General features: G+C 41.6%; 1 protein-coding gene across 1 annotated transcript in view; it reads right to left on the bottom strand.

Annotated features, from left to right (window-relative positions):
- ascc3 (activating signal cointegrator 1 complex subunit 3) overlaps window positions 1-16,781 on the bottom strand; it is a 358,193-nt gene that overhangs the window by 217,988 nt on the left and 123,424 nt on the right. Inside the window, exon 14 of the mRNA XM_055634935.1 lies at window positions 3,257-3,391. Coding sequence (XP_055490910.1) covers window positions 3,257-3,391 — 135 coding nt within the window. The remainder of the gene's footprint in view (window positions 1-3,256; window positions 3,392-16,781) is intronic.

Below are 16,781 nucleotides of genomic sequence, written 5' to 3'. Positions count from 1 at the left end.
ATATGTGGTTTTCTAGTGCAACAGAAAGGATGCAATTGCAAATAAAAGAGGGTTTCATGGATATTGTAATGGATGAATTTTTTTTTATTACGAGGCAAGATTGTCTCAGATGGGATTGTTACATTCAGAAAAAAATATGCCAAAAGGAGACATAATTGAGGTGCATAAAATTGTGAGCTGCAGGCAGAGCAAACAAAAAGGACCCATTCACCTTAGCAGAAATATGAGTAACTTGTAAATACCGATTTACAATAAGCACTCAGCAGAAAGACTGGAGGGAAATTGAGGAAAGGGAATTGCTTAATTTAACAAGTGAGAAGTGTTGAGCTCATTGCCTGAAAGGGAGACAAAAGGAGAAACTCTCAAAATGTTCACAAACTCTCAATATGTGCCTAGATGAGCACTTAGTGAGTCATAATTGCAGCGTTATCGACTAAGAGCGAGGAAGAGGAGTTAAGGGCATGTCCCACAAGCACGCGACCTGCATACGGCAAGCGCGACCAAACCGGAAGCGGGGGCCGCGCGGAGGTCGAGTGAGCGAAGTGAAGTTCGAGCGAAGTCCGCAGGAAGTTTGCGCGTGACGTATGGTGTCATGACGCTGCGCATGCCCGTCGAGGCGGTGCGCACGGGCGTCAAGGCGGCTGTGGGCCGGCAGGCCGTTGCCGCGCGGAATTTTTGAACACGGTCAGTTATTCGGAGCCCCGCGCGATGTTGGGACCAGCTTCGCACAACTCCATATGGCCCCGGCGATCGAAGTGGGACCGGCACCGCGAGGCCATACGGGTCAAGTGACCACGTTAGGTCGCGCTTGCCGCATGGAATCGCATGCTCGTGGGACAGCCCCTTTAGCCTCCAGTCAATTTTTAGCTGGCATGGCCAAATGTGCTGTGCGAAACAAATATGTAAGCAAATTACAGGAAGGCATGTACCACAGGATGACAGTATTGTGGGACATCAGCATTGCTGTTTTTGAATAAGATTGCCTTAGTGCAAGGTGCTTAGATGGGGTGGGAATAGTTCAGTGTTTTCAAGGCAGTTTTTTGATACAGTATGTAATGAGTCCTCAATAGATTGGGCAGCACTCAACCTTATCTTAGGAAATCGTACAGGTCAGGTGATGAAAGTGTTAATGCGAGAATACAGGAGGTTTAACAAAAGTGATATAATGTGGATTATGAACACAACTGTAAAATTCTGCAGAATGTCTTCAATCTTTAGTTTGAAACGAGCATGACCACCAGGAACATAGTAAAGACCAGTTATGCCAAGTGGCTCCCATCTCTTGGAGGTAACTCCTAGAGGATGTTGGCAAACCCATTTCACATTGTACAATTTAGTTTATATTGCCTATAGTCATTTCTATAATATATCACTTCACCGGTTTACCGTGAAGGTCGGAGAGAAGCAGCAGCCAGAAGCAGCGAGAGCGAGTATTGGCTGGAATTAGGTGAGTCAGAGGGAAAGAAGATTTAAAAAGAGCGCCAGACACAGGTTTGAGTAATTTACAAATTAGCCCTAAAGTAGTTGATTAGGTAACAGAAGTGCAGCTGTAGCGGAGCGGCCTTGTTGAGGTGAAGTGCCTTGGTGAGTAAAGTGTGAGTCTTTGGCTCAAGAGTCTTCGGCGAGGAGGCCGAGGCAAGGAGGCTATACCCGATTCAAAATTTGTGATTTTTTTTGTCCACTGAAGAAATGGCAGGCAAGTTGGAGCAGTGTATTTCCTGCAGGATGTGGGAAGTCAGGGATACTGTTGGTGCTTCTGGAAACTACACCTGCAGAAATTGTGTCTTGGTGCAGCTCGTGAATAAACATGTTGGGGAACTGGAGCAGCAGTTGGATGACCTCAGGGCCATATGGGAAAACGAGAGCGTCCTGGACAAGGCCTACAGTGATATTGTCACACCAATGATACAGGAAGAGCGAAGGTGGGTGACTGTGAGAAAGAGGAGTAAACGTGGTGTGCAGGAGACCCCGGTGGCTGTACGCCCTGAAAACAGGTACACCCTCTTGGGAGCGGATGACACAACAAGATTGAGTGGTAGCCAGGGCTGTGATTCCAATCCTGGTGCTGAGGTTCAATGAGGAAGTGTGACGTCAGGCAGAGCCATAGTGGTGGGAGACGCCATCGTCAGAGGTGCGGACAGGAGATTCTGCGGCAGCAGGCGAGACTCCAGGATGGTGTGTTGCCTCCCTAGTGCCAGGACATAACATGAGCGACTGCATCGCAACCTCAAGAGTGAGGGGGAGAAGCCAGAGGTTATTGTGCATGTTGGCACAAATGATTTAGGTTGGAAGTGGAAAGAGGTTCTGCAACAAGAAGTTACGGGATTGGGTAGATTGGGACTGAAAAGCAGGATAGTGATTCAGGATTGCTTCCAGTACCTCGTGCTGGTGAAGGTAAGAATAGGAAGATAGGGGAAATGAATGTGTGGCTGAGGAGTTGGTACAGGGGGCAGAGATTCATATTTCTGAATAATTGGGATCTCTTCAGGGGCAGGGGTGAGCTGTATAAAAGTGATGGGTCCACGTGTTAAAATGCTCAACCGGAGGTAAGACCAACTTTGAGGTCTCGTTCAAGTTGACTGGAGCAGGTTATTAGATGGAAAAGGAACATCGGCCAAGTGGGATGTTTTTAAAAGTGTACTGAAGAAAGCTCAGAATGGGTACATCCCATTAGAGTGAAGGGCAAAGCAGGCAAACGTAAGGAAGCTTGACTGACGAGGGAAATTGAGACGTTAGTCAAAAACAAGAAGGATGCATGAGACAGGTAAAGGCAGCTGGGATCAAGTGCATCCCCTGATACCCTCGGATTATCCTTAATCAGATTTTACTGGATTTTATCTTGCACTAAACGTTATTCCCTTTATCCTGTATCTATAACTGTAAATGGATCGAGTGTAATCATGTACAGTCTTTCCACTGACTGGTTAGCATGTAAGAAAAGCTTTTCACTGTACCTCGGTACACATGACAATAAACTAAATTAACTAACTAATACCTGTTGCCATCTTGATTACTGCAGACTATGTTTCCAAGCTTTGAATTATATTTTTACTTGAAAGTCTATGATGTTATTATGCATCAAAAAGAATAGTTATTCATAATATCAATCGTAGGGGCACATTTATTAACAATTCACAGGCTGAAAAAATAATAATTTGTGTTGAACTGCAGCAGAGTAGTGTTGGGCAGTTCTGCTGCAGTACCATGAGAAATTCCAGAGGAATTTTATCGTTTGAAAGTTCTCTAATCAGCATACCTGTTTCTCAGCAGAGCCAAGGTCCGCACTTTGGTTTGGTATGAAGTACATGATCTCACCCCTGTTTTTTGCCATCTCTTGAATAGCCATGGCTGTTCGAACAGTTGAGTTTCTTGCATGCACAAACACCATCACCTGGGAACAAACAACATCAGGAATATTAAATAAAGCAAAGTACGATATCGAAACAGGTTTGTATTCTGCTTCAATTGAGAACATTTTGAAAATACATCACAGGTCATGCAGCATCTGCAATAAGAAAAACAGTGGGACGACACGTTGGAGCAGCAGTGGAGTTGCTGCCTTCAGCAGCAGAGGCCCAGGTTAGATCTTGACTACGGGTGCCATCTGATAGTACGTTCTCTGACCGCATGGGTTTTCCCCGAATGCTCTGATATCTTCCCTAACTCCAAAGATGCGCAGGCTTGTAGGTTAATTGCTTTGGTAATAATTGTAAAAATTGTCCCTAATGTGTAGGATAGTGCTAATGCAACGGGGATTGCTGGTCGGCGTCGACTCTCAGTCCGAAGGGCTTGTTTCCGCACTGTATCTCTAATTTAAACTAAGAAACAGTTAATGTTTCATGTTGATAAGCCAAACTTTGCATTCTATTTTCTATGATTAAAAAAAATAAATCAGAAGATAGTTATGAATGCTATTTTTTTTAGTTCATTCCTTAACATTTATCTGGTTTTCTTGACAATGAGGAACACCCCATTATCTTGTTCCGTTCCCTGTGCTTATGACATTTCAACACTGCTATGGAGCATTAACTACATTGACATAAGTGATAGGATTACAATTAGGCCATTCGGCCCATCAATCTACTCTTGTCATTCAATCGTGGCTGATCTATCTCTCCCTCCCAACCCCATTCTCATGCCTTCTCCCCATAACCTCTGACACATGTACTAATCAAAAATCTATCTACCTCTGCCTTAAAAATATCCACTGATGGCCTCCACAGTCTTCTGTGGCAAAGAATTCCACAGATTCCGCACCCTCTGACTAAATAAATTTCTCCTCATCTCCTTCCTAAAAGACATCCTTTAATTTTAAGGCTATGACCTCTAGTCTTAGACTCTCCCACTAGTGGAAACATCCTCTCCACATCCACTCTCTCCAAGCCTTTCACTATTCTGTATGTTTCAATGAGGTCCCCCCTCATTCTTCTAAACTCCAGTAAGTACAGGCCCAGTGCCGACAAACGCTCATCATATGTTAAACTGCACATTCCTGGGATCATTCTTTCAAAAACCTCCAGAGCCTGCAATCTTTCCTCAGCTACGGTGCCCACAATTGCTCACAATATTCCAAATGCGACCTTACCAGCACTTTATAGAGCCTCAGCATTACAATCCTTTTTTTTTTAATGCAAGCTCTCTTGAAATAAATGCTAGTGTTGAGTTTGCTTTCTTTACTACTGATTTGACTTGCAAATTAACCTTTTGGGAATCCCGCACCAGCACCCCAAATCCATTTGCACCTCCGATTTCTGGATTCTCCCTCAATTTAGAAATGTGTTTTAACAATTGAAATAAAAGTTAAAAATAGGGGAAAAAAAAATCTTATTTCTCTCGCATGCTGGAATATTTAGCATCTAGAACATAAAAGTGCTTTCTCTCAGTAAGTTTAAGAAGGAACTGCAGATGATGGAAAATCAAAGGATGACAAAAATACTGGAGAAACTCAGCGGGTGAGGCAGCATATATGGAGCGAAGGAAATAGGTGACGTTTCGGGTCGAGTCCCTTCTTCTTCTGAAGGGTCTCGACCCGAAGCATCGCCTATTTCCATCGTGGAAACAGGACTTTAGGCTCACCAAGTCCGCACTGACCAGCGATCCCCGCACAATAACACTATCCTGCACACACACTAGGGATAATTTACACTTATGCCAATTAACCTATAAACCTGTACGTCTCTGAAGTGTGAGAGGAAACTGAAGATCTCAGAAAAAACCCACGTGGTCACGGGGAGAATGTACAAACTCTGTATCGACAGCACCCGTAGTCGGGATCGAACCCAGGTCTCTGGCGCTGCAAGGCAACAACTCTACCGCTGCACCATGGTTAACGTTTGAAAGGACAAAAGATAAAATCACTCATAAGTTACCATAAGATAAAGCTGGAAAATGTTGAATTGAAAGCAATTTATTGATTTAACTATGTGATTTAACTATGTGATACTTAATTACTCAGATGAGACCAATTGTTAGAATTCACATTGAGGGCATAGCTATTCATAGTATTCATATATAACTGAAATGATGGGATGGAAAACTATGTATCCATATTTACTAAAGACACAATGATGGTTGTTATTTTTATGCAGTACAAACAGACACATTTAATTGCAAAGAGATAATCAAATGATGAAAACTGTGACAAATAGTTTTCAACAGTGGCAAATTTACAATCCCCCACTTTGTGCCTTTAAAGATCAGATAGAAGTGCTTTCTCACAATAGCTTTCCACTGTACCTCAGTAATGGATGCGATAATAAACTAAACTATAATAAACGGCCAAAGGCTAGAAGCATTGAAGGTCCAGCGATTTTGAATTTAATATACAGATCAACAAAATAGTACAATCACATCAATCTCTCTATTAAGACCTTATTCCAGATTTTATTGCATTTTCATTTAGCATATCCCTCAGCAGCTTTTGGAATAAATTAGGGATCGATGACAATGTATGTTTATCGTCTTTCAATAACCCAAAATACTCCTTGACATCCATCTGAATCATGTGATAAATGACCATAATGAATTTATGGGGAATCAGCCAGATTGCCTTGGAGTGGACTCTACCATGTGCAATCTGCTGCAGATGTCTTGTATATACACCATGGAATATGCTAATCCATTCACTAGATTTGAAATATTCTGGATTTTCTTTAATCTTTCAGAGATCTTTGAAGGAATTGTGAAAGATAATAATGGAATTCCAATGCACACATTCTGTTGATTGGGTGGGTTGGAAACAAGGCATTTCCATGAACTATCAAAATACATGGTAATTATAACATATTTCAATGATTAATTAACAGCAGGTTGTAATAATCGGTTGAAAATAGTTTCATATGATATTGAATTTGTGCGTTGAAAGGGTTGAAACAAAAATAGGCTCTTCTGAAGATACTTGCAAATAACTTCACGACTTAAAGTACATCTATTATAAAAGACACCCCCAAGAAAAGATCAATAAGGTTTTGTCATTAAAGAAGACGAAATCTACATATTTTAATGAGTTCTGCTAATCTTTAATAGATACAATTTTAACTGGTTGATTGAGTAATCTTGAAGGACATACATAAACATTAAAAAATGTACAGCAGCAACACTCTGAACCATAATATGATACAAAACTATGAAGTAATACCAATTTGGCACAAGCCATGATTTCTGCAGTATGCATTACTGAATTCCTCTTCCTCCTGGGCACATTCCTCAGATAATTGTATTGCTCTGAAACATCCAGCTCATTAATTGATCAGAACTACTCCATTTTCAAACTGATTACTCTCAGCTCAAAGTAGTTATTTGGTTAGTGGCTTTGATAATAAGCTACATTTACCAGACCCCCCCCCCCCCACCCCACCCATTTCTGTTCGTAGACCAATTGGGAGCACCAAAATATTCATGTTCTCAAAAAGTGATTCTTTTAAGCTAAAAATGAAATGCTCCATTGAAGAGGTTTGAGGAATAAATGTAGCATAATTTAAAAACGTTTCCAACGTCTACATAAAAATATGTAGATTTCCGCCATCCCTATATTAACACCAGTTTTAAGAAATGAAGACATTTATTACAGTTTTAACCAGCACTGAAACCACTATTATTTCAGGTCAATTTGACAATTTGACCACAGTTGATTGGACTTTAGACTGAAATCATCCCAAGGCCTTTTTATTCGCTGCAGAACTGACCAGTTTTGAAACTCTCTATAACTATGTAAATACTGTGATATTATTGTATATGGTTAAATGTTTGGAAGTCCTCTAACAATAGACTAGATCATGCTGATTTGTGCAGACAGTTCTCATTGAAACTGTCAGCACTTAGTTATTGAAACTGAAATACTACATTTCACATTTTGCCACAAAAAAACATTTTCATTTCCAGATATACTGAAAGAACAGGAAACCCAGGTCTGATCTGAGACCCCTTTAATTTCAATTTCAATGGTGACTATAAGGCAAGAGCTTGGGAAACACACAGGCTGGTAAACATGAAGTTCTTGTTGCATTTGTTATCATTTATAAGGACTGTTATGTTTTATGACATAAACTTCAGATTTTTTCCAATTAGACAAAAATATAGGACATTTTGAATCAAAGGCTTCTCACAGTTCCGACCAATAGTTCTGGCATCATCACCAACCATTCTAAGAATTGAATCAGAATCACATGGTCTGGCAATCTCTGGAACTATTTTTTGATGTTTTAAAAATACACTCGGCTAAATGTGCCTTACAAAATAAATGCATGGAACAGCAGGGCAGGTTAACGTGCCAAATGTTAGGTGCAAGGCCCATACTTTTATGTTTCAGTAAAAGCACAATGGTGGTTTGGATCTCATTCCTCTAACCGTGTACAAGCGCAAGCATTCGCTGCACTCCACATCTAGAATATTGTGGTAGGGGTAATGTCTTGGTTCTAGAGTCTACACATATACCAGTAACTGGACCAAATGGTGAATTTTTCTATAGGGTGAGCTTTTAGCTAAAAACTAATTTTTGTATTTGGTCACTGGAATCTCTTTCCTCGACGCGTAGATCCGCATCCCACGTGACCAAATCGTGGAGTTCTCAAGTTTGGAGGACACGGACTTTAACGAGGGTTCGGTACATGTTTAACATGTGATGGGAAAAAATAGCATTTTCCCACCCATTAAAAAATTTATAGAAAACGGCGAGGTTGTGAGCTGCAATTTACTGTGCCAGTCGGGGTGACCATGAGGCACAGCTACCTAGATTTACAGCGAGGTACAGGAGTACACGACAATTTAGGGCCGGGTTCTCAAGGCCAAGGCAGGGAGCGTAAACGCCCCGATGTGGGAGCTACGAATCGCCCGGTTGCGGAAAAAAAGATAAGACTTTATTGCCTTCCATCACAGTGGGGAATGTGGAGGAGCCGCAGTGGTAGATGTTTATGTTAAATTTTTATGTAGTTGTGTGTCTTGTTGCTTTCTTGGTATGACTGTACGAAAAAAACAGAAATACGTAATTCAACACACTCACCGACCATAAACCACCCATTCAGACTAAGTCTAAACCAACATCTGTAATACTGGTACACAAAAAAAGCTGGAGAAACTCAGCGGGTGCAGCAGCATCTATGGAGCGATAGCAAGTAGAGGTAAATTCAAGAGGGAACTGAAGGTGCCAAACCGGTGGAAATGAACAGCCGACATTTGCCGTGGATATTTAAAGGTCCAAAATATCGGGAATTATCGCGTTTGCTCGCTGAATTTATCAAAAGTAAGTTAATAATGCTTACTCGGCTTATTTCAGTTGAAAGAATGGGCCTGACCTGAAATGCCTCCTATGTTCTCCAGAGTTGCTGCCTGTCCAGCTGAGTTACAGCTGCACTTTTGTGTCTGTTTTTGTAAACCAGCATCTGCAGTTCTTTGTATCTCCGACACAAATGGCCCATCAATTGCCCTCAGATTCTACTATATATCTATAGGCTAGGGACAATTTACAATGGCCAAAACCCCCCCAATAAATCCATGTGATGGGGGAAAACCAGTCTGAAGAAGGGTCTCGACCCAAAACTTCACCCATTCCTTCTCTCCAGAGATGCTGCCTGTCCCACTGAGTTATTCCACCATTTTGTGTCTATCTTCGATTTAAACCAGCAACTGCAGTTCTTTCCTACACATGTGGTATTATACTTTTGTTCACCACATATTACCGCACAATGAATTAACAGGAACATAGCTGGATTCATGTATTAATGCAAAACTCCATTTTTAGTGGGATAAATGGTCTAGTCAAGCAATTTGTCAGCATTGTCATATTGCACCAGCTAAATTCTTCACGAAACATTATGCAGATCGCAAAAGTAATTGAGAAAGCCAAGGTGGAATAAAGTTACAAGCTTAGTAATTAAATTTCTTCTCATCATTTCTAAGTTCAATTCAGCCTCTAGGTCAGTGAGACATAGATTGTTCCACTTCAAGCAATAACTTCAAGGCTTCAAGTAGCATTTTACAAGATGAATTTGATTTATTTTCACATAGAATAGATGGTTATAGACATAAAACAGTACAGTACAGCACAGGCCCTAGGGCCCACAATGTATGTGCTGAATATGATGTCAAGACCAACTCTTATCTGCCTGCACATCATTCATATCTCTCCATTCCCTGGTTATCCATCTCCCCATCCAAAAGTCTCTTAAATGTTCCAAGACTGCACAGTCGAATACAAATCCAATTAAATTGACAAAGTTGGAGATGACACCACCGTGATGGGCGGATATCCAATAATGACCAAATGGAGTACTGGAAGAGGATTGAGAACCTCATAACTTGGTGTCAAGACAACAACCTTTCCCTCAAAGTCAGCAAGACAAAGGAGATTGTGATCGATTCAGGAAGCAGTATATAGAGCAGAGGGATCTAGGAGTGCAGGTATATAGTCAGAGGTAGATTGGGTGGTCAAAAAGACTTTTGGCAAATTGGCTTTCATCAGACAGGGTGAATTGAGTATAGAGGTTGGGTGGTCATGTTGCATTTATATAAGGCATTGGCGAGGCTGCATTTAGGGTATTTTGTTCAGTTCTGGGCACCATGTTATGGGAAAGACGTTGTCAAGGTGGAAAGGGTACAGGGAGGATTTACGAGGATGTTGCCAGGACTCAATGGTCTGTGCTATAGGGAGAGGTTGAGCAGGCTGGGACACTATTCCTTGGAGCTCAGGAGGAAGAGTGTCGATCTTATAGCTGTGTACAAAATCATGAGAGGAACAGATCGGGTAGACGCACAGATTCTCTTGCCCAGTGTAGGTGAATCGAGGACCAGGTGACATAGGGTTATGGTGAAGGGGAAGAGATTTAATAGACATCTGATGGGTAACTTTTTCACACAAAGGGTGGTGGGTGTATGGAACGAGCTGCCAGAAGAGGTAGTTGCAGAAAGGAGTATTGCAATGTTTAAGAAACAATTAAACAGGTACATGGACAGGACAGGTTTAGACAGATATGAATCAAACGCAAGCAGACTAATATAGCTGGGACATGTTAGATGGTGTGGCGAAGTTGGGCCAAGTACCTGTTTCCATGCTGGATGACTATGACTAACTGAACCAGTGCACATAACCCATTATGCATTGACGGCGCCAGAGTAGAGACGGTTGAAATTTTCAAGTTCTTAGGAGTAAATATCATCAGCAAATTGTCTTAGACCACCCATATTGAAACAATGGTCAAGAAAGCACACAAAAGCCTCTATTTTCGTAGAAGGCTAAGGAAGTTCTGCATGTCTCAAACAACTTTCACCAACTTCTACAGATGCACCGCATAAAATATTTTATTGGGGTCCATCACAGCATGGTTTGGGAACAGCTCCATCCAATAAATTGTTGAGATTTGTGGATGCATCTCCGACGATCACGATCAACCAACCTCCCTTCCATTGACTCCATCTACACTTGACGCTGCCTCGGCAAGGCCACTAGCACAATCCAGGACAAGTCTTACCCTGTACTCTCCCTCCTCTCCCCTCTCCCAACAGGCAAGAGGTACAGAAGTGTGCAAACAGATACCTCCAGATTACGTCCCAACTGAAATCAGGCAACTGAACCCGTCACCAAGTAGAGAGTGGTCCTAACATACCATCGACCTCACTGGAGACTCTCAGAATATCTTTACCTCGGTAACAATAAACTACAATAAATAACAATTACAATAAACTAAACTATCCCATCTGCCTCAACCACACTCAATCTATTAAGGGGCGGCACAGTGGCTAAAGCTTTACAGCTCCAGAGACCTGTGTGCGATCCTGACTACAGGTACTCTCTGTAAGGAGTTTACACTTTCTCCATGAGACTGCGTCAGTTTTCTCCGGGTGCTCCTATTTTCTCCCACACTCCAAAAGGTCCAGGTTTGTAGGTTGATTGGCCTCGGTAAGTTGTAAAATTGTCCCTAGTGTGTGTAGGTTAATGTATCGGGTGATCACCGATCGCCACAGACTCTGTGGGCCGAAGGGCTTGTTTCCTCACAGTATCTCTGAAGTCTAAACACTTTTATTCCTTGACGCGCAGGAACATGAGGGGTGATCTTATAGAGGTATATCAGATCAAGGGAGGAACAGGTAGCGTAAACGCACAGTCTTTTACGCAGAGTAGGGGAATCATGAGCCAGAGGACATTGGTTTAAGGTAAGGGCAGGAAACGGTTTAATAGGAACTTGAGGGGCAACTTTTTTTTTTACACAAAGGGAGGTAGGTATATGGAACGAGCTGGCAGAGGAGGTAGTTGAGGCAGCTGCTACGTGTATAGGATAGGTTTAGTGGGATATGGACCAAATGCAGACAGGTGGCACTAACGTAGTTGGGGCATGTTGGTAGGTGTGGGCAAGTTGGGCTGTTCACCTGGTTCCATGCTTTTGACTGTGACTCCATGACTAATGGCAATTGGTGCAAAAATTCAAAGTGTTGTTTTAGGCACGTAAATGAGGACAGCCAAAGTCAAAGCCAGTTCTGCATCTAATAAATTGTTTTTCAGCCACAATAAGGCCATGCGTATCGTAAGTAAGTAGTCAATAACTCCGAATCAACCTTAACATATATTCTTATGCAAAATTAATGCATTATAGCTGCATTATATTTGTTTGATTGGTTACTATCAGGTTCCTTCTGCCAAGCTAGGTGTAGCTTGACAAAGGCACAAAGTGCAGGAGTAACGCAGCAGGACAAGCTGCACCTCTGCAGAACATGGATAGGTGATGTTTCCGGTCAGGACCCTTCTTCAGACTCCCAGAATCTGAAGAAAGGTCCTGACCTGAAACGTAACCTATCCATGTTCTCCATAGATGCTGCCTGACCTGCTGAGTTACTCCACCACTTTGTGTCTTTTCCTGTAAACCAGGGTCTGCAGTTCTTTGCTTCTAGATGTAGTTTGAAATATTTACTGATCACCATTCATGCTTTAACAAACACTTCACTCTGTATATGAAGAATACATCTGTCTCAAATGGAAAATCAGATTAATTTTCCCAGTAATTGCATATGGGATCAGAATGCGTGTATTATCTCAATGAATACCCATCAATGACTCTGGCATGGCTATTCATCTTGTACAGAAGTTCAAACATATACCTTTGAATCCCAAATTTCAACTATAAGATTTCCATCCGTAAATCACCAAAGAAGACATCCAGGTCAAAGTACTATTTACTGAAATACTGCAGAGAATATCATAAATAAAAACCCATGCATATCATCTGCTGGCCAATATAAACAAATGCATTTGAAGATATAAGAAACGTATCCTGCTTATCTGCCGAGAAGTAATGCTATCTAATCAAAGATACTACTTTTCCTCATTCTTTAACAGCCGGAGAGAGGATAATGTTTTGAATATTTCATGTATTTTTGAATATTTCATGGAATTTAAGGTAAATAAACCTCAGCTATCACCTTTTTGAAGGGGCACCCAATAATGACTCCTATCGTTGACTGTGATGCTGCTGCGTTGTTTTACTTTCTTCTCCCATTTCAAACAACAGAGGAAAATAGAAGTGTACTTAGGAAAGAAGATTTCCACTCAACATCTGCAGATTAGTGCTGTATTAATGAAATGTAAACAACTTATCAAACAATTAGAAATCCAAATGGCTGCTACAAATGCTTAAGAAAGAACTGCACATGCTGGTAAAATTAAAAGTAGACACAAACTCATGTACGTAACTCGCAGCGCGTGGAAAAAATGCCCAGCAGGCTGCGCGTTGATAACACTGCACAGCGGGTTGCGAAGAGCAGAGCCATTGTGACGTCATCAGCTTGTTAGCTTTAAAAAATATTTCATTTTTGTGAACAATTTTAATAAATAACTCCAGAAATAATTAATCACATTTTCAGATGAGGTGATTTTTGAGATCATGAGGTAAATCACTATCGGAATATGTAAAAATTTCACCCTTAGGGCGTCGTGTTTTGGAGGAGATGTGAACCACAGATAAACAAGACACACACACACACAAATAAATACATCCACATCCAAGATCAGAGTTTTATAATTATAGAGGTAGGTGCAGAATTGGGCCATTTGGCCCATCAAGACTACTCTGCCATTCGATCATGGCTGATCTCTCCCTCCCTCTCAATTCCATTCTCCTCCCCATATCCCCTGACACCATTTACAAATCAGCAGAAAATAAAATATATATTTTTTAAGTCATTAAAATCTCAACAACCACTGTATTTATTACTCCATTCATAATTGCAGATTTCCCAACAGTTTAATTTGAAGACATTTAATTCCATTTAACAGTAAATAATAGTTGCAGTATCTTTGTATATTCCAAATCTCATTCTCAAATAATATCAATCTAGCCCACGACAAGAACTGTTCACCATTATTTCAAATATCCATGATACTATAATTATAAAGCAGAAATCTACAGACTGGTCATGCCTGAGGCACTGGGTGACTTGGCTTCTAGGGTTGTCCATTGAGGTCAAATATAACTTACATCAGTCTGGTTTTGGAGGTTTAGAGATGGCTAATGAGACCAACATATTTGGGCCACATACGCAGGCAACATTTGGGGCAAGAGTGGGCACATAATTTTTGAGGCAATCAATTTGCTATGATGAGTCTCTCTGTGCTCCTGTTGCATAATTCTCAATACCATCTGTCAACTTCAAACTATCAGGCGCCAACATCACCAATGTGTCAGAAGTAATGTTGCGCTTTTTCCAAGGAAGTCACGAGCACATCCTTTTTTTCTTTCTGTCCATTTTGTAAACAAGCACAAAAGGGTATTGAATATTGTGTCTGTTTCAGGTCTCGACTGTTGAGCATGCAAATGAGGTGCCATCTCAATGTAGCCAATTGCGAGTAACGTGCCACAATGCTGGCGACAGTGGGCCGGGATGGGACTTCAAAGTTGATTCCTTTAGCGTTCGAGTGAACAATTGGGAGATTTTGCAGATAGTGCAATGGCATTTTCCCACTACCTTGAGATGCCCACTGTCGATGGTTCAGGTCTTTGTCGCCAAGTAGACAACATGTCTTACGCAAGAACTGACGTCTTGAGCTTCAATTATTTTTCATCAGTTGACTAGAGGCCATGCGGGCGCATTGAAGGAAGTGGTGAATTTCATCGTCGATGTATGTCTAACTGAGAGGTGATTACACGATCTCAGAAGTGGTCCACATTTTACCGTGTTTTTTTAACAACCTTGATTATTGGAGGGCAATGTGCTGCAGCAAGGGAAAGTTGGGTGAGCACCTTCCCTTTGTAGAAATTTGAGGTTTTGTTTACTGTCACGTGTACCGAGGTAGAGTGAAATGTTTTTTTTGCATACAAACCAGTCAGCAGAAGGATGATACGTGTTCAGCAAAAGGTCCATCCTCATGTATGCTCTGAGTCTGAGGAATGGGTTGAATCATAGATCTTGGCCATCAAGCATAAGCAATAAGAAACATCATGTCCACACCCTGCAATACAACCTGATGTTCTTAAAACAGCTTTCATCTCACAAGGAGATACAAAGAACTGCAGATGCAGGTTTACAAAAATCAAAGTGCTGGAGTTACTCAGCGTGTCAGGCAGCATCTCTGCAGGACATGAACGGGTAACGTTTCAGATAAGGACTTCTTCAGACAGAAATTTCAGTGGAGGTGAATTACATCATTGACTTGCAGAATTTTCCAAACACTCTTCCCTCAAACATATATTTCACTGTGTCATGTTTCCTCATTTCCAAATCCAATTGTGCTGCTTTAATTGTTATTACACAGCTCTCTAAGGCCTGTTGTCACCCTTCTCTGAACACCTTCAGCCCCATGGACCTATCACACATTATCCACTTTGGTGGCAAAAACATGAAAGTAGACTATTATCTGAATAGTGGCTGATTAGGAAAAGGGGAGATGCAACGAGACCTGGGTGTCATGGTACACCAGTCATTGAAAGTAGGCATGCAGGTGCAGCAGGCAGTGAAGAAAGCGAATGGTATATTAGCATTCATAGCAAAAAGATTTGAGTATAGGAGCAGGGAGGTTCCACTGCAGTTGTACAGGGTCTTGGTGAGACCACACCTGGAGTATTGCGTACAGTTTTGGTCTCCTAATCTGAGGAAAGACATTCTTGCCATAGAGGGAGCACAGAGAAGGTTCACCAGACTGATTCCTGGAATGTCGGGACTTTCATATGAAGAAAGACTGGATAGACCCGGCTTGCACTTGTTAGAATTTAGAAGATTGAGGGGGGGATCTTATAGAAACTTACAAAATTCTTAAGGGGTTGGACCGGCTAGATGCAGGAAGATTGTTCCCGATGTTGGGGAAGTCCAGAACAAGGGGTCACAGTTTAAGGATAAGGGGGAAATCTTTTTGGACCGAGATGAAAAAAACATTTTTCACACAGAGAGTGGTGAATCTCTGGAATTCTCTGCCACAGAAGGTGGTTGAGGCCAGTTCATTGGCTATATTTAAGAGGGAGTTAGATGTGACCCTTGTGGCTAAAGGGGTCAGGGGGTATGGAGAGAAGGCAGGTACAGGATACTGAGTTGGATGATCAGCCATGACCATATTGAATGGCGGTGCAGGCTCGAAGGGCCGAATGGCCTACTTCTGCACCTATTTTATTTGTTTCTATGTTAACCTCCTCTCCCTCTATCCCCACTCCTCACCTCCGCCCACTATCCCACCTCACCTCCCGCACTGCCCTCCTCACCCTTTATTCCCCCTCCTCCCCCACTTTTCCCCTCTACCTCAATCCTCCCACTCTCCCTCCTCACCCCCCCCCCAGGATCTTCCCCCCTCTCCTCCTCCCCCAATCCCTCCCTCACCTCTCCCTTACCACCAGTCACTCCCTCCCTCCATCCACAAGATCAGTGTTTTAGTTATGTATAGATAGTTGACTATAGCATACAACATGTAATAGCACTTAATACAGTGACTGATTAAAAGAATGGACAAACTATGCAGAAAAAAGAGAAAAACCAAAACATTAACAAGGATAAAATATAGTACAAGATGAAGCTGGCCAGAAATTTAAAACAGACCCTACATAAAGTCTATAAAGTCAGGGAATTAATTGAAAGCAGCGAACTAGCAGATGAATTATACTGGTATATTGCATCCATTTTTAATGTTCTAAAATTCCTTAGATTCAGGGAAGGTTCTACTAGATTTAAATTTAAAAAAGAGATACGATGCAGTAAATAACAGGTTTAACATTTGTCATTGACAGAATGCTACAAGCTATTATTAAATTTAATATAGCAGGACACTCAAAAATATTCAACGTAATGAGTCAAAGTCAACAAAGGTTTTACAGACAGGT

Source organism: Leucoraja erinacea, chromosome 5 (assembly GCF_028641065.1).
Source record: "Leucoraja erinacea ecotype New England chromosome 5, Leri_hhj_1, whole genome shotgun sequence".
Lineage (NCBI taxonomy): Eukaryota > Metazoa > Chordata > Chondrichthyes > Rajiformes > Rajidae > Leucoraja > Leucoraja erinaceus.
The sequence above is the reverse complement of the archived record's forward strand: the minus strand, read 5'-3'. Positions and strand labels throughout refer to the sequence as shown.